This window comes from Chiroxiphia lanceolata, chromosome 14, assembly GCF_009829145.1.
Source record: "Chiroxiphia lanceolata isolate bChiLan1 chromosome 14, bChiLan1.pri, whole genome shotgun sequence".
Classification (NCBI taxonomy): Eukaryota; Metazoa; Chordata; class Aves; order Passeriformes; family Pipridae; genus Chiroxiphia; species Chiroxiphia lanceolata.
The window spans coordinates 14391942-14410661 of record NC_045650.1 but is presented as its reverse complement, the minus strand read 5'-3'; the positions used below and the strand labels follow the sequence as shown (position 1 = coordinate 14410661).

At 41.7% G+C, this 18720-nt stretch overlaps 1 protein-coding gene and 1 long non-coding RNA gene across 4 annotated transcripts in view; one reads left to right on the top strand and one right to left on the bottom strand.

Annotated features, from left to right (window-relative positions):
• The window catches only part of LOC116794097, a 69874-nt gene extending 59950 nt beyond the window's left edge, over positions 1-9924 (bottom strand). Inside the window, exons 1-3 of the long non-coding RNA XR_004359685.1 lie at positions 9826-9924; positions 8633-8784; positions 1108-1157 (exon numbers count right to left, since the gene is read on the bottom strand). This is a non-coding gene — a long non-coding RNA (uncharacterized LOC116794097). The remainder of the gene's footprint in view (positions 1-1107; positions 1158-8632; positions 8785-9825) is intronic.
• Positions 9335-18720, top strand: part of AMMECR1 (AMMECR nuclear protein 1) — a 69388-nt gene continuing 60002 nt past the window's right edge. For 2 of the 3 annotated variants that reach the window (XM_032702444.1, XM_032702443.1), the window contains exon 1: positions 9350-9875. In XM_032702444.1, the coding sequence (XP_032558335.1) occupies positions 9421-9875 (455 nt within the window). In that variant the 5' untranslated portion in view covers positions 9350-9420. Of the gene's footprint in view, positions 9876-18720 lie in introns of all 3 variants that reach the window. The other variant, XM_032702442.1, reaches the window with a different exon arrangement.

Sequence of the window (18720 nt, the reverse complement as noted above, 5' to 3'; positions counted from 1 at the left end):
TGCTATTAAAGTCATCACAGGGCAGAAGTTCAATTCATGGAAGAGCTGTCTCCTGTCTGGCTGAGAGCAGTATGCTAATATGACAGCTTGGCAAGTATTTGAGAATGTCACTTCTAGCAAAATAACTGTCCTGAATGGTATTTGTCATATATACAACCACATATCTATCAACAAAAAAACCCTACAAAATTCAACTCTAATATATATTTCAAATGAGATGCCCACAGGCACTTATAACATGAGTACATGTCAGTAGCCATATGTGCTGTAATCCTCCTCTGTATACATAGACCCAGCATAATCCTTTCATGCACCATGTATCTAATCTGTATTCTCTGCTTTGGAAGCAAGATTAATCTCAAAATTTCAGAATTAATTCAAAGGCATTAAATAGCATATAAATCTTCATTTCTTTGGCTACCAAGCAGTTAAAGAATGTGGTGAATGACCAAATCATTTGTGTTACCATTTCAGTTCAGGTTCTTCAGAGCCCTGCAGCTGAACTATAGCCGGGTATTTAATGCAGAATTGTATCTTTGGGGGGAATGTGTTATTTTTAAATGCTTAATAATTATGAATTCATTTGCCATTCTTTTTATAAGCTGGGGATCATAATGAACTCATCTGTTATTCATGTGAATGTCAAATGTGTTCCCACGGGAGTTTTATTCTAATTCACTATTAGTTAGTGGACTCATAAAATAAAATGTTATCCATTTTTTACTCTGAACATGTAATGCTTGGTAATTGTTCATCAAAGGGCAAATGTAATATTTTTCTTTGATAACTTTCAGTTCTGATTTAACCAGTTTAAAGAACAAGGTTTAGAGTAAGGGTACTTTCAGAAGCAGAAGTGGATTTGGTAAGCTGTGAGTCTTCCATTTAAAATGCAATGAATTAGATTATCATAAGCTAGATTTAAAAATGTATCTGTATTATACTATAAGCATACATGCTTGAACTACATGCATTCCACATACTCTACCCCGATATACAACATTTAAAGACAGTTCAATGAAAGACATGTTTCAGTATTCATAAGGTGACCACAACAGTTTTCAGGCAGTTGTTCTATTGCAACAGAAAATTTAGAGGTGAGACACTTACAGGTCACTGCAGAACTTGAATATGATGACACTGGGCAGTGGGACTTTGACCTGTGAAAACAAACACAAAGTAGGCAATGGAAAACCAGAAAATTCAGACGCTGGTATGATTTTTTTAGAGAGTTAAATACATGGGATTTTTTATTAAATTATTTTAAAATTTCTTCTAAATCCCTGATCTAAATTGAATGTTAGCTGTAAGAACCTACCCCATGAATGGATACCCATGAAATAATTCAGCAACATTTCCTTAGGTCTGATGTGCTGTACTAGGGCTCTCTGCAAGTATGCCATGAGGTAGGCCCAGTCTTGAAATGCTCTTTAGAAATGCTAACCAAAATGAATGAGTTATTATAGAGAAGCATTTTAAAAGATGGTTACAAACCCAGAATTCTATTTATAATTGGAGACACTAGATTAATACATTTATAGATTTACTTTAAAACACACAAGCAGGGAAGTTCTTTTTTTCATTTGAACATATCAAGGATATGTTTTTAGTATTAAGGACGGAAATAGTAATTTTCTCAAATCAAATGCACAGTATTTAAATCAAAACATATTACCCCTGTACAATCTCTGGCAGTCAGTAAGTTATTAGAATATCAACCATGAAGAAACCATTGAGAAAAACAAACATGCAAACCAAAGCTCAGATGTGAGTCTTGATGATCACAGATATTTCTAGATGTTAAAGACTGTAATTTCACCTTATTTTTGGTTAGCAGGAAACAGTGTAAGGAACAGTGCTTCCTGAATGCTATGACTTAGTTCACAATTGAAGAAATACTATTTATTTTACTCTTTAAAATACATTTAAATAATGATCATATTAAAAACAAAAGGTCTGCTTTTACTTGCCATAATGGCAGACTGAATTATATGGATAACGTGAAAAATGGAGTATCAGAAACAGTGAATGAAAGGAAGAGTGCACAGAGGAGTAATGCCTACTATGCCAAGAACTGGTGAAACCTTGTTGAAGCTTCATGTTTATCAGCTGCTTGGTATTCAAAATGAATATAATGTGCTTATTTTATACATTAAACAACTGTGACAGAAATTATCACCCCCAGCAGGCAGCCTGAAGGCCCTTCCCTAGAGTGAGAATACAAACGTGGGAGATAAGAAGAAAGAGAAGACATAAAGTTTTGTTTAATGAAATTTGTGTGGGATGGATGTGGATCTATATAAATACCACTTTCCTTGAAAGCAGAGGATAGCTCAGGAGACCTGGGAACTGACAAATCATTCATCAATTTACAAGGGAACCTACAGGTTTAAAAGGCCTGGGTTTGAACTCATCATTCTGTAACAGTGAAATTCTATTGACCTCATTGGAGTGATTTGATTTATACAGGTCTGAAAGGAAAACTGACTTTTGCAATAGAAAGTACATTAGAAAATATTACATTGGAGAACAGGAATTCTTCTGAAAGGAAGCAGTAAAACTAATGAATGTGTAACTGAATAAGTGAGGTACCGAATGCTACCAGTTCCTACAGATTCAACTTCATTCAGAAACTTGTAGGAGCTGGGGTTCAGGCTTGCTAGGCTCTTCTAAAGCCATAAAGACACAAGAAAGAGTTATGGATTCGGTGCTCATGAGTTGTTTGACTTTTCCTACCACACTCAAAAGAGAAAAAGAAGAAGAATTTGCAGGACTGAATATGTGAAAGCAGAGAGGGGTGAGGGTGAGAGGTGACTCCAAAGTACAGTGAGTATCAGGCCCTGCTGGGGCTGCACTCACAAACCGCCAATGACGAAAGTAACAACTGCAATGAGAAGGGTTTTACTGGAGCCCTGCTGGCTTTTTGCCACGGAGGGTAACACCTGCTGTTAACTAACATTCTATTTATATCTCAAGTCTCTTTTAAGACAATGTATTTAGTGCTTTTAACAGTTACAAGTTGATATGCTGGAGGGCCAGCACCTTCATGGCAAAAAAAAATGGCATTTGTCCGCTTTTTCTTTGAGCAGAAAAAGAGGAAGGTAAGTGCACCAAAGTGACATAAATGGTGATTTTATTAAACCAGTCACAGAAAGGAGGATCAACATTTCATTCAGGGTGACATGTACAGATCAGAAGTGCTGGAAGATATAAGGTTAAGCAATTTGGGCATGGAGTATAAAGAATGCTGATACTTTTAGGGAAAAAAGAAAAAAATACAATTAATAAATAGCAATATGTTACAATACTGAAGAAGGAGAAATACTTATGAGTGCCATGCATATTTTTAGAAGCTGCATTAGTCTACTGTAGCTAACAAACATTCTTTCAAAACAATAGCCAAAGTATTTCATTAGGTGAGACTAAAACCTTTCAATATCAAGTGATTAGATGTTCCCACCTGGAACAGTGGAAGCAGTTCTTGGCTATCTTAAGATTCACAGATTCTATTATAGAAGTTAGAATGGTAAAGGGCAAGCAGAAGGATTCACAGAGTTTTTACTGCTCACAAAGATTAAAGAAAAAAGTTCTTCAGTCTCTGGAGAAAAGAACAGTATATCTTATTTCTCTGAAAGGAACAGAGAGATGACAGCTTCAATGCTATCTGAGCAGTGCAAAATACCAGAGCAAGGGAGCATGAACCTGAGCTAAGAACTGGCCATTAGAAGAATGGAGGCAGAATTCCTTCAGACCAAAAGCTAGATAACATGTGCAAAAAGATTGCAAAAGAAGAAACCAAATCATTGCACAAGAAAATTAAATAACATCTGAAAAAGGAAGCTCAATACAGTCTCACATCAAAAAGAACATCAAAATGTATGCCTGTTGTCTTCCTTACACGGAAGCACTTCTGTCATTCTTATCAATTAACATAGTTAACAATCAATTGTTAACATTCCCCTCTTTTCTGAAATTCCTGCTCCTTACATTAACTAAATTGATAGGAAAGTTTCATTTTGATGTTTTCATATGAGATATTAAATCAAGTGTGGGCCGCTTGGGATGGCTAAAGGTCTAGTGCAATTCTTAGGAATGAACAGGCATGTAATTGTGGTGTCCTGACCAGATTTTAATTCTCAGCAAAAAATCACCATGCATTCTATCTTCCTAATTCACTCACTCATTTGAAAATTAATGATTACATTTTCTTCCTAATAAACCTCAATTTTTGTGTCGTATTTAACTGTTGCCAGGGTGCATTTGAGGGGGTCTGTATGACTGCACTGGATTCACCTGTGTATTTTTCTAATTAACTTAAAACACTTAAAGCTCTGAATCTTTAGAAGTGAGAAATGCTATTAATACATATGGTTGCTCTACAGTGGTGGAAAATATTTTGTGAAGGAGACCAACTACAAACAGCCAAGTCAAAAAATATGTCCTAAGGCTTATTATTAATGTATCAGCTAGCACAAATCACTGTACCTCCACTGACCTCAATGAAGCCATGGCGAATTTATACTGAGAATACAGCTATGTAAGCTACATCTTCTTTATTAGAAAGAAGAAATTTTAACTAGAAAAATACATTCAAAAAGGATAGGATACTGCATTAACATAATATCTGAGGAGCATTCCAGATCACAGAATTAACTGAAAAGAATTCCATGAAAATGCTACTACAACTCTCACCTTTCATTTATTACAAGCGCTTTGAACCTTACGTTTTTAATTTAATAACTTTTCTGATTCCATTGACACATTTAATGTTTTTATCTCTAGTTCAAAAACTGTCCAGTCCTAGATTATTTACTTTCATAAATAACATTTTAGAAAGTGTGGTGATTTTTTGCTTTTCTTGTTTGTTTGCTTTGGGAGGTTCATTTAGTGGGAGCTTTTGTTTGATTGTTTGTTTGGGGTGTTTTGGTGTGGGTTTTTTTAACAAACTAATGCCCAGTTTTGCGGTGCAACAGGACCAAACCCTAAGTTTGTGTAAGAGTGAAAAATGTCTGTAAAACAATATTAATTTTAAAATAGCACAGATTGGATTCACAGTATGGCAAAATTATAACAGAGCTCATAATATGAAACAGGGCCAGGATTCCAGTAACACAACATGTGAGGACTTTTTGTCTGCTGGCTGGTATCACATCCTGAGATGATTTTTGTACAAGGTTTTTTAGCAGAGACTTCAATAGGGGTTTGATATATGGAACAATAGCAGGATATGGCCTCTAACTGGTAGGAACAATTGCTGTTCTCAGACATGTGCAAGTTAACTTTCATTAACTTATTGGATTTTGTGCACATTTTCTGGCCTAGATTCAGTGCTGCATCTAATTTCTCCTGGGGACAGCTGAGACAGGGAGTGTACTGAAGAACAGTAACTACTCTGTCTAAGCAGAATATACTAAGGAAAACTCACATGAGTCTCAAGAGTGTGATGGAACAGTTTGGGAATAATGTGAGAAAGTAATACAAGCAAACCCACTTTCTTCCCAGCTACACTCACAAAGCCTTGTAGGCTGCAGGGCAAGGGAAGAGTTGCCTAGACTGGCTCCACAATGGGTGAAAACTCCTCAGACCAAAGGAATTTTCAGCATGTAATTCTTCCAGTTTTATGGCAGGCCCATCCAAAAAAAGCTCATTATGATGGGAAGATACAAAGACAGAATTTAACCTTTGCGTTTTGGAATATGTAAGTACAGACTCTTTTCTAGAATAATAACTAACTCCATAGACATGCTGTTTACATAGCTCAAGTTTTGAAGTTGTTGAGGGTTGTTTTATAGAATTTTTTGTGGTATAATGTTTTCTTTAGTTCTAAGAGAGTGGAATATTATATATTTTGAAAAGAGGGCCTTCTGTTTCCTTTTCTTTCATTGCCTGGCTCTGATTTTTCTACAGTCTCAAGCATAAACTAATTCCCTTCCTGTTCAAGGCCCTTTATCTTTCCTCAACTGGTTTTCTTCACCTATTATTTAAAATTTGAACACTTCTGTTATTTCTGACAGTTTCCACAAAAATATGTGCAATGTAGCTTTAGGCTGCATCTTCTAATTTTTCAGTAGCACTGTTTAAACTGCCCAAGGCCATTAATTCACAATTTTGTGTAGCCACTCCAACAAGCCAACGCAGACTTTTGTGCAGCCCTCTGATAAAACCAGACTGGAGAACTGATTTGGCTGAAAAATAATTGAGGGAAAAGAGTGTTTTCCAACTTGATCTTCTGCCTCACATCTGCACAAACAGCTGCATGAACACAACAGAATGGGTGGGGCAGGAAGGAGAACAATTAGCTGAGGCAGAGCTGCTTAAACCAACATTACTAGTCCTGCAGAAATGCACATGGAACCAGAGCCTAAATGTGCTATTTTAAGTACCCTTTTAAATCCCTCACCTGTCACAGTGCCTATTAAAAGAATTGGTACTAATAAGGCAAGGATTATATCACTCCTGCTTACCGATGGAGCCCAATTTTGGATCACAGTTTCCTTGTTCTGGTTGATTTGTCTTTTAACTAGATTGAAGGATACTGAGAACATAAATCATCTTTTGGGTCACTTGAGAACAACCTGACTTCTACTACAGTCAGTGCAAATTTTACCTTGGATTCAAAAAGAATTGGATAATGAGTGTTAGTATATCATTTCCCCCAGATACTAGTCATTCTGATTTTCTTGTTTAAGAAGGGCAATCCTTCAGAGCAGGTTTGGGTCGCTGAGAAATATCTTTCTACAAATAACTCTGTTTTCCTTATAATAATTTCTTTGACAGCTCTCTTCAAGAATAATGTTTGTGATTTTTAATTAAAACATTAATTTTAATCTCTTACTTGTAATAAGTGACAATACTGAAATCGCTGGGGCTTTAGAACACGAGGTGAGCAATATTGCTAAACAGCTGGAGTCATAAAGGAGAGCTACATCCCACCTAAATTAAACTGACCTAATTGCACTTCCATTCTGACTCTGCTTGTACTGCTAAAGAGTTTGAGCTTTGTATGGAATTCACTCAGTATATTTGACTGCATATGAGACACAACCAACAAGTCATCAACTAACAGGAAAGAATGTGCTGAAGTTAGCAAAGTATAGAAGTACTATGTACGTTAAGGAACTGAACATATTCAGGGTTCCTTGTAATAAGAAATGTAAAGGTGCTCAAGATTTAACTGCTGCAAAGGGCCAATGAAACACATGTTGCAGTGAACTGAAACGATCTTATCCAAAGAATAAACGCTCCTTCAAATAGAAATGGAAATTTTTCATTGAGCTACGAAAAATGTTTTGTGAGGCTGCAGTTCTCTCCACTTCAAGATATTTGATAATACAATTGTGTGTTTCTGACTCCACTAATTTCCACAGTTGTGTTTGTATATTTACTGTTGTCTTTACATGGAGATGTGGTATGCTTGAAATGTACTGAGGTAAAATAGGAGCACAACTACAGGCAAATACAACAAAGAACATCTGCAGGAGTGGAAAAAGCAAGGTGTTTAACAGATAAGTAACACGTAGTTTAGCCTTTCATTCAAGGACCATTACAATACAATATTTAATCAAAAAGTTATCCCTATGCATTATCAATAGTCTTGATATTGCATAAGGATATCAGTCCTAGCTCTGAGACTTACACTGAACCTTCCAAATATCTGTCCCTGTGGAGTGAATGATTTATATTTGTGTGTGTATCACAGGCTTTTGCAATTACTTAATATTTTTTATAAATATTAGTGTTAAATAATGTAGGATGTTAAAAAAATTAGAAAAAGAATTCAATACCTGGAGAAACTATTTTCCCAAAAGCAACAGAAGGTGTCACTGCTAACTGATTTTGAACAAATGAATCCCTAAGGAGAAAAACACTGCCTTTGTTTTGAAAGAAACTTGCAAGTTGTTTGAGAGAGGGGAACTGGGTTCCCTTCTCAAGTATTCTCCAGCTCCAAACATAAACATTACATTTAAAAATGGAAAAGACTGCTTCACACCATCTAATTCTTCTCCTTTCTGTTTGCTGTATTCCCTGCAGCTGTTTCACCTCAGGCTATGATTCACAGTCAAAGCAAGAGGAGTTTAGGCCAGTATTTGGACAGAAAGGCTCAAAGGGCTTTTTAACCCATTAGTATTAGCCTCTAGTGATTGGGGACTTTCTCTTCAAATCCATAATTTAAGATCCAGCCAAAATTAAGATCATGAGGATATTGGATAAACCATTTCCAAAAAGAAATGTAGAACTGAGTCTCTAAGTAGTCTGTGACTGAAAACTTTTTCTATAGTGCATTCTAGCTTGGGTAACGGCTGCGTCTCTCTAAACTTGTGATATTATTTTAACTCGATGTGGCAGTCCTTGCCCCTTGTCTTCCTCGATACTGTAGTGTTGCTATTCTATGTTAAACAGCTGTTACATCCCATGCCAGAGATGGCTGCATAACACTGACGGGTGAGGTGTTATTTTCTAAATATAAGTACAGACAGATTTTGAAGTACTTTAGGGCTCTTTGCAAGCCTCCATAAATTCAGATATATCTATATATGAGGCTAATGCAAAACAGTAATATAAAACACATTTCCCCTGCCACCCTTGTAGCTTGATAAGCTTAATTTTAGATGTCTGGAGGACAGCAGGAACTCACATCTTTTTTTCCCTGGATTTCCTTTCCCTAGAGGTCTCTCCCGGGCTGCAGGCACCCAGGGCCATGGTCTCACCGGGTCAGGGCTGCTGGCTCTGTAGCTGCGGGCCTGCACTCTGAGCTGCTATTTATTGGTTGTGAAGCAATTGCCAAAGCTGTAATTAAAAAAACATATATATCTATATAAAATATAATATATACATAAAGCCCGTGGCTTTTAGCCATCACGATTGCATGTTTAATAGGTGCATCCAAGCACTCTCTGAAGGCTCCCAGCCTGCCGGCTCCAACACAGCCCCCCCCCCCTCCTCTTCCCCAGAGAAAGGCATCTCAGGTCACTTGAATTATTTAGCGGGGTGTTTTTAACCATCTCAAGGGCTTTGCTCCTGCCGTGCGGCGCCTGCAGAGCTCGGGTTTGCGGGTTTATTTTTTTTTTAATTTTTTTTTTTTTTTTAGCACGCGAGGTGGAGTTGCTCCACTACCCCGGCAGAAGGAGGAGATAAAGCGCGGGGGGGGGAAGGCGAGAGGGGCGGCTCGGCGTGTGGAGGGGAGGGGAAAGGCCGCCACACCTGCGGGCCGCGCTGCCCCCTCCACCCCGGCCCTGCCCGCCGGGGCCGCTCACCGGGTCGCTCTAACGCAGCTCTCTCTGTCTCTCCCCCCACCTCCCTCTCCCTCCCGCTCCTCATTCATCGCTCCCTCTCCCGCCCCCTCCCCGTGCAGGCGGAGCGGGCGCGGCAGGAGGCGGAGCGGGCCGCCGCACGTCCCCCGGCCGGCCGGCCGGCCCCCCCGCCATGGGTCGGAAGCGCTGCGTGGGGGGAGACGGCTCCAAGATGGCGGCGGGTTGCTGCGGGGTGAAGAAGCAGAAACTCTCCAGCTCCCCTCCCTCGGGCTCGGCCGGCCCGGGCGGCGGCGGCGGCGGCTCCCACTGCGGCGGGGCGGCGGCGGCGGGGGGCGAGCCGGGGGCGCTGCCCCCGCCGGGGGGCCCCCGCCTGAACGGCCTCGGGGGGCTGGCGGGGGGCGCCGCCGGCTGCGCCCTGTCCCCGCCGCTGCCGCCCAGCTGCGGCGGGGGCCCCGCCGGCCTCTCCCCGCCGTCCGCCTCGCTGCTCGCCTCCCCCGGCTCCGGCGGGCCCGGCTGCAGGAAGATGGTGGTGTCGGCCGAGATGTGCTGCTTCTGCTTCGATGTGCTCTACTGTCACCTGTACGGATACCAGCCCCCGCGGAGCCCCCGCTTCACCAACGACCCATAGTGAGTATCGCCGCGACCGCCCGCGTGGGCGCCTCGTGCGCGCCCGTCCCGCCCGGCTCCCCCCGGCCGGGCGCCCTCCCCTCCCTCCCCGGCGGCTCCCGCCTCCCGCCCGGCACCTTCCCCGCTGCTGCCGCCCGGCCGCTGTCCTCGCCTGGCCCCGCGCCTGTCCCGCGGCCCGGCCCGCGGGCGCCCCCGCTCCCCGGAGCCGCGCTGCCCTCCCGCGCCTGGCTCGCCCCGGGGAGCGCCGCGCTGCCCGCCCGCTCCGTGACCCCTGCCCGGCCCCTCTCGGCCCGGCGCGCTGGTGGCATCTCCCCCCCGTGATCCCTGACCCGGCAGCGCCCTGCTCCGAGCAGCCGCCTTTGTGCCGCGCTCCGGGCTCCGCGGCCACCTCCGGCCGCCGCGTCCCGCGGGCAGCGCCCGCTCCCCGCTCCCGGGCTCTGTTCAGTAGCGCCCGAGTCGCCCGCTCCCCGCCTGTTTCACCAGTAGTCTTTACTGGGACCCCTTCACTAGTCAGCCTCTCGCTGTCCACGTGTTCTGCATGAGTGCGGGCCTCTCCTTCACCAGTGCTGGATGGTGAGTACAGTGTAAGAGCCCTGTCGTGCGAATACAGTGTAAGAGCCCTGTCGTGCGAATCCCGAATTTGTGAGCACTGGTGTACTTGTACGTTCCCTGTGCCAGGCACTCGTAAAGGCTACTTTGGTCTCAAATTGTGCAGAGTCCTTGCTTTGTAGCAACTCCTGAAGATCACCCAATGTTAGACATCCCTGAGTCCCTGAGTAATCCACCACATCAAATTCCCGGAGTTTTGAATAGATCACATAAACACCTGTTACTCCCATCCTCCCTCTGCCTCCCAGGCTTCCTTGCAAGAGTGTCCACCAAGGGCCTGTTTCATTCCCATCCCTGGCCACTCTCGTTCGGTGTTTGTGCCCCACTGCCTTCGGAGGTGACCCGCCAGGATGACGGTGCCCGGCATGTCAGCACCTGCAGCCTGCCTGCGCCAGGGAGCCGGGCGTGCTGCTGCAGACAGTTCAGACACTTCAGGGAGTAACTTCTCTCTGACAGGAAGTTACTTCCTCTCAGCTGGGATGAGTTACTGAGTCGCTGCATGTTCCAAGTCCGTTTGAGTGCAAAGTTAACCTAAAGGGTTGTGGAAATTGAGTTTCTGCTGTTTTACTTTGCTTTTAAATGGGATGGAGCTCATGTGGTGAGTTTCCAGACTCCAGCTGAGACTCGAGTGCATTGGTCCACCAAAGTGCATGTCACTTCTTTCCTCTTATGTATAGCATGACTACTGAGTCTGTGAGAACCTGTGCTTTATCAGTACTTTATGAATACAATGTTTTGTGTATGTCCTAGACCCTCGTGCACCCTCACCAATGCATATGGTTATCATGTAGTCTGTGTTTCATTAATGAGCTGTAGTGTATGCTTCTTGGTGTTTAAAAATGTGATGTATTAATGATCTTATTTGTAGTCCTTGCTGTTCTAACACCCAGGATCTATACATCTCTTGCATACTTTCAGCTGCTGTCATGACAACCCAGCTCTGTGGATTCCTACTTAACCTGCCACCCCAGCAAGTCTTCCCTATATGCTCTTCATAACTCCCATGTGATTTCATCAGAGTACCAATAATGAAAGGAGGGCAGGGAGACTCCACTGTGAGTTTCTTTACCCAGGTCTTTTGCAAATCCATGTCTGTCCTTTCGTAGATACCAACTGTTTAGGAACTGCTGCTCTGAGTAGCCATTTTGCTGTGCGTTGTCCTGTGTCTGTTCTCCATCCCAGACCACTATATAGGTTGCAACATCAGCTTTGTGCCCTTTCACTCTTTTGTTGCTGTAAGAGAGTTGAATTCTGTCTGTGTCTCTCTGTAACAATATTACCTTGGTGTTATGTTGTTTATTTGTATTGCAGAATGTTTAGTTGAACAGATTAGTGCTACTGTCTCTGTTTTATTAGTGGAGGAAACTGAGGCAGGGGTGAAGATCTAGGCACAGAAATGTTTTCCATTAAGCACTTTTATTCCTCTTAGTAAGCAATAGATCACTTTTTCCTCCCACTTCTTACTTTAACAAGAACACAATAGCAAATCAAGTAAAATTGTTTGAATTTTTCTAAAATTCATATGTGTGCTTCAGTGTTCTTAAGATTTAGTTTCTAGACTTGGTGAAAAGTTGCTGCATCAATGGACTTCTGAAAATGGCACTGCCATTTAAAATTAGTAATGTCATTTTTGCTTATTCCCATGCCTGTACCAGCATGCACGGTTGATCTGATGATAATTTTATATTTTTCCCTGGTTACTTTTCAGAGTTTGGTTCTCTCTAGATCGTTGCATGGCTTCACAAACACTTGTGCCCGCACAAGTGTGAGGTGGGAATAAGCAGACAGATGGCAGAACTGCTGCTTTCAGCAGCCTTGTGAGCTGATTATGTTTGTGCAGTTGGGGAAGCAACTTTGAAAAAGTTGTTCAGTATTGCATGTAAAATTCTAGGTCGGTGAATAAATTGCTCTTGCTATGTGTTCAGAGGCAGCATGATTTCTAGCATTCATAGGATTTGCAGGCAGTCTTATCAATAACTGGGTAACTCACAAAGATAGGATGTTGACTTTGAAGCTGAGCTTCATCCTGTACAGCAAAAAAAACCTGAATGAAAACTGGCATTTTTTAGTGAATGTGTATTGTAGCTTTCTGCCTTGAATGCTTTTAAAAGGAGGTTTTGCCCATAGACTGAAACATCTGTTCTAAGAGTAGTAGTCTAAAATAAGGGTTTGTATGTGAATTTTAGAATTTCTTTTTTAATTACATTAATTACAGGGAGGATGAAAGACCTGTGAGCAGGTATCTTGACACAAACATGACTCATGTTCCTTGCAGGTCTTTGAACAATGAAACTGGGCACGATCAAAGAAAAGCAGGTGGCTGAATCACTTGGACAAGGGGTTCTGGCGTGTTGTCTTTAGAACAAAACCTGCTTGTGACACCTCCAGGTTTTTCTAACTTTTTGATGCCAAGATGAGGACAGTGTCAGGGCAGGAAATCCAAGGCAGTTATTAGGAACAAGTGGAGATGCCTGTTTTGAGAGAGTGCAGGTTTTGGACTTAAGACAGCCCATACATGGATGAAATAGTTGGCATTTTCCTATCCCTGCAGTTCCTAAAGCACAGAGAACGGGGTGTTGGTCACAGGTATTGCGAGGGAGCTGCTGGGTTGGAGAGGGTGACTCATGGAGTCAAAAGAAGATAGCTGGAAGATACTGAATCTCTTTAGCAGTGTTTTGGCGAGAGTAGGCTCAGCAAGTCCTTGCAGCCATGGGCTTTCTCTTCTCTTATAGGCTCCATTAATCTGCTGACATTTTGTTCTGTCACTCTTTAATTGAAGAACTTTCTCCTGCCTGTAATTTAACTTCACTTTGAGCTGCTCTCTAAGGTACCCTTTCCTTTCTTCATGGGGTATGTTCTGAAGGGCATATGCTTTGCTTCTACCAGTGTGATGGCCCTCAAACTGCATGTACCAAAGGGATGAAGAAATTATCCTGGAGGTGTGGACACTGATAGAAAATTTGAAAATTGCTGATCCAGACCAAGTGTCATTTAGACACTGTTTTTGAAACTCCGTTTAATGAGTAAAGTTACTGAACACTGCAGTTGTTCAGGAGCAGATTTTCCAGAGGTGTCCATAGAAATTAATTGTAAGAGGAGGAGTTGTAAAAACATTTTAACCCACTCATTTAGGGAGAAGGAAAACTGAGGAGCCTAACTTTCCTATGTTTCTTACCTTTCTGACAAGTAACTTGCATATCTTTATTTGCTTTCTTATTTGGTCTTGTGCAATACACCCTGTGCCACCATGATCAGTAGAAACGATATCATGTCCTGCCTTCTACTGTGGAGGTGGAAAAGGACTGCCCCCAGTGTGAAGGGGCTCACTATTGTTTTTCTTTTAGTAGGAAGGTGTTTGAGTGGAAGTGCAGGAAAGTCGTGACAAGATGGGAAGCGTAAGTGTGTGAAGAGGAGTTCAGTTGAAGCCGTGCTGTGGGGAATGAGGAGGACTTTTTTCTTAAAGAATCTCACATCTCTGCTCACTGTAAAAATTTCCCTTGGCACACAGAAATCACCTGTCTGAGTTTTTGATCCTGCGCGGTGTCTGCCTCAAGCTCTTCAGCTTGCCTGCTTTAGTGTCTACATCTCTGTGGGGAAGACATTGTCTGGCAATCCAACAAGCTCTTTTGCCAGTTGTTTGCTTTTTATACTCCCTTGCTGAAGGTTGCCTGCTAGTGAACAGGATTGATTTAGTGGTGACCACCTGTACTCGATGCAATTTGAAGGGGGAGTTGTTTGTTCTGCTCCTGTCATCTCGTACTTGGCAGCCAAGAACAAGAGTTTGCAGCTGGAATGGCTAATGTGGCCTGTGCCCTGCTCCCCATCTGGCTGAGCAGCTCTTGGGAAAGATGTTTACCACTAGTGCCTTACATCAAATGCCTGGATGATGGCTTGCTCATATCCCTCTGGTCTGGCAGGGGGATGTGCCAGAGGCATGAGGTGGTGTCTGTAGCTGGCCTGCATTCCTGTGGTGGATCTGGTGCTCCAGGGAAGCTGACAGCCCTGTGCACGTGTGGAAGTGTTGCTGGCTACCACGTTCCTTGTCACAGGAATAATCTGCATGGCTTGACCATCTTCTGTGATTTAAGGCCTCTGGATTAAAATATTTTCTAGGTGATAGCCAGTTTTCTTAAAGACTTAGCTTGGAAATTTACCTATTCCTTTCTTTCTTGATGACTTGTAGTATTTTGCAGCAACTGTTTGTTTGGCTACAGGACAGAGATACAGATATGCCACCATGATCACATCCCTGACCTTTGTATTTAATCGTGTTTTCAGGTCTGAGATCTGTTAATTTACATAATCTGGAACGATATGGTGTAGCAGTTCTACACTAGCTTAATATTTTGTTATTTGAGTTTGGAAACATGTCAATTAAATGAAGTTTAAAAATACAGTTAGCTAGTCTTGTGCCTGTTAGTTTTGACACTTTCAAAGAAAGTTGTGATTCTGCTCAAAGTGAGTGTAACTTGACCCTGTAGTAGAGAAATAGTTCTAGGGTTTGTTACTAGCCACCCAATTTTTTTCCTTACTTACTCTGTCTTGATAATATGTTGGTAATAGTGGTAGTGAATTGCTGGTAGTTTAGACAGAAATAGCTTAAAATCTTCCTGTACAGCCCAAAGCTGATTTTTTTTCCACAATTTTAGTTGTCTGTTGCTTTCATTTAAGCATTAGGCTTCTCTGTAGATGTGTACATCTGCTTACACATACATGTAAATAAAAATGTTATGGCTTGCAGTTGATAGGATTTCATGCTTTTCTCAATTTCTTGTTTCTTGGCCGCTGCCCGACTTCCTGTTTTAGCCTCTACAACTTACTGTAATGTTTAAAATTGGAACGTTGTGCTTGACTCCTTGCTTGCTTTACTGTATGTTTCTTTACAAGAATTTTTGTGAAACTTTGCCTAGAAGCTTACCAAAGTATGAATTTCATATTGTCTTTAAAAACCCAACAATGTTCTCAACTTCCTCTGCAGTTCCTACTCAGAGTTGAGCTGTACCTATTTGACATTACTAGTCTTGATGCCAGAAGTTTGAAATTTTGTTGTTTCTCTGCAGGAGTTGGTTGTGTGGTGGTGGAGACTTACAGTGTTGTGTGGCAGACTCTGTGCAATAATTTGTATTTATTGTCACACTTGAACATTACACAACAGCTGTAATGATTGCTTGGTCATGGCTAAAGATCAACACCAGTCGCAAAAGAAAAAACAGAGCAAGGAAACACAGAGACAGGGAAGTGTTCTTTCGTGTCTGTGTCTGACTTTATTCTGGATTTCATGTGTACATTATGTACATTTGTGTAAGCTTTAGTATTTTCTTCTGGCTTAACAGGGTCTTTACTGTTGAATGTTAAATTTTGGAATATGAAGTGGTGGTTATTTCAGAGTGGCATTCTGTGGTAGGCGCTTTTAAAATACCGTGCAGTAGAAAATGTGTATTTTGGCTGGCGTTGGCAGTGCTCAGCAGGGAATTCCCAGCATATTTGAAAGCAGGACTGGTGAATGTATCTTGGTGCAGCAGAGAGGGAAAAGGGATAAAGTTGCACAGCTTCAGAAAGAACTTGCCTTTGCCGGTACGTTCATCTTCTGATATGATTGGTGAATGGAGAAAATAATGCCATGTTAAACTCCAAATTAGGTTAACTGTAATTTGAGGGCTTTTTCCTTAATAAGCTTATTTTAGTTGTCTGTTCTTATGTCTAAATGAGGTAGTTTCTGTTAGTCCAGGAGATCGCATTACTAACAGTCTTAAGGATGGACGCTGGCTTTGTTTGTTCAGCTAAAAGCAGTCACCACAAAGTTATAATAAATGCTCTGATTCTCTGCAGTACTAGTTCTGCAGAAGGTAATTGTTCTCATACCCCTTGTAGGGTGAGAAGGAGTCAGTAACCACCTCTTCCTGTGCCATCAGTCTGGTCATTCATTTTTATTGCCTCCTTTGGTTTAGTTACATTCATCTAGTTTGTCATATTTTCTTTTACTCTCTCTTGTACTTTATCTTCCCAATAAAGATTTCCGTGCAAATTTTTACATTGTTTTTGACTTTAACCTGTCTACCTGTGAGAAAAATGTTTTGTGTCTAGATTTGGCTTACTTCACATGTGCACTAACTTTAATATTCATTGCTAGAAATTGTTGAGGGTTTAATGATTTAAGAATGCCAATATTTTGAGTTGCTCAAAGAATGTGAAGTTCTGCCTCCTCTTTAGCTGTGAGTTAATGATGTTGTCTCTTAGGACACCTTTATAATTGTAATGGTATCTAGAATTGAATACTAAACTGAGAAATTTAATGTTGGCACTTTTTTGTTGTTGACAGTTAAGAGGTAACCAGGAAACAAGTTTGGAACCCTGCTAACTCAGTTTGCTTAATTTACAGATCTAGACTGTGACCACTCAATGAATAAAATACATTTATCTAGTCTAAAGTTTTTGGTTCTCCAAGACTCCTGTGATAATTAGTGGAGCAAGCTCAGTATGTCAATCTGTCTGTTTTTACGTTAAGTACTTGTTTAGACTTAACTGCAGGTTTTCCATAGCATCAAATTATTATCTTCAGAAGAAGTGTTAGTTGTTTGAGCCATATACTGGTGGATTATGTGGCAAGAGTTTCCACGGAAGGCAGGAAATATGCAAATTATTTAAAAATAATAATACACTAATCAGAGTTTGGCCAATACAGAAACTGTTGCTAGGCTGGAGGCCAAAACAAGTCCAGTCAGGCCCTGACCCTCATTAGCAAAGCATTGTGAAAATACTTGACCTTTTTTTGATGTTTATGCTCCTATGGAGTGGGATATTATATTGGTATGCAGTTTAGCATTGCAGAGTTTACATTTAAATAACAGGATGGGGCAGCTCTACTGCAGTTAATCAACACATTCTCAAAAACATGTCCTTGATAACAAAGCATGTTGGGGAGTGCAATAGCCCTCAAATGGAATGTGGCTTTTAAGTTGGTCCAGTGCTGCATTTCCTTACTGTTTGATAGTGCTGTGGTATATGCTGACTGAGCAAAAGCTGTGGTGTTTATCAGTCCAGCATCATAAACAACAGTTGGCATCCTTCCTGGGCTACTTTTATAACCTTTTAAAAAGCCCTTCGTTTTCATAACTGGGGTGTTGGTAAAAGGGATCAATGTAAAGGCCCCATTACTTAAGTGGGATACCTCCCTGCTTCATTGGCCAGAAACATGTCTTTGGTAAGATTTTTTTTTTTTTTTTTTTGCATTTGTCAGAACTGCTGTCCCCTAACAGATTGTGTCTAGGCCTTACAGGATATGCCGTACGTTTTTATAATCTGACTGGGCTTTGATAGCTTCCTGGAAGGCAGTGCTTGTTGTGAGTACGTGAATATTGCTTTGCCACATTGAGTATTGCAGCCAGGGTTGTTAAAGTGCTAATTTCAGGAGAATGACATCTTAGGGAATGCAGAACAGCTCCGCGGAGTTGTGGCAAGGTCACTGGGACAGCAGCCACACAGAGATCTGTACGTCTTCCCAGAGCACTTGTCTTTCTGTCTTATAAAGAGTGAGTTCTCACGATCCTTAATGGTATATGAAATGTAATTTTATACCTTTCTTTTCATTAGCTTGAACTCTGTGGCCTTTTTGGCAAGATTGGGCCTTGCCAAAAGGAGCTGTAGTAATTGCAGTAGATGAGCCATAGGCATAAAACACTTCCCTTGTTTTCCATGTGGCACTTCGTACAGAGATAGAAATTGTGTGGGTGAAGCTCAAGAGTTCATGAGTTTCAGGTGTATTAAGGAAAAGGAATGTGATCCTCCACTGATGGACAGCAGTTTGGGCCAAGTAAGTAAATCTGGTTGCTTCCAGCTCCTTTTTCCAGGAGGCTGAAAGAATATAAGGATTGACTGCCACACCCAGTTTTTCTTACTCAGTGAATACAAGGATAAGTTTAGCTGCCAATGAATGGCAAGTTTGCAAGGCAGTTCTTTTCTCTGTAAAGAAACATGCTAAAAGATTGACTTTTGGGGAAGATGGTGTGCTAGAGAGACATCCCTTGTAAGGAGGAAAAAATATTTTTGTAGTCCTCAGTACTTTGACCATCACATGAAGCAGGCAATGAAAGTGTTGCACCAACCTTCTCTAAGTAGTGTTTCTGCAGAGAGAGTGCTGGAGGCAGAGCAAGTGGTTGAAAAACCCACAGAAAAGGTATAGTGAAGGAAGAAGCCCTCTTCAAAGAGTGCTGCAGTGCCTGAAGGGAGGTGAGTAGTT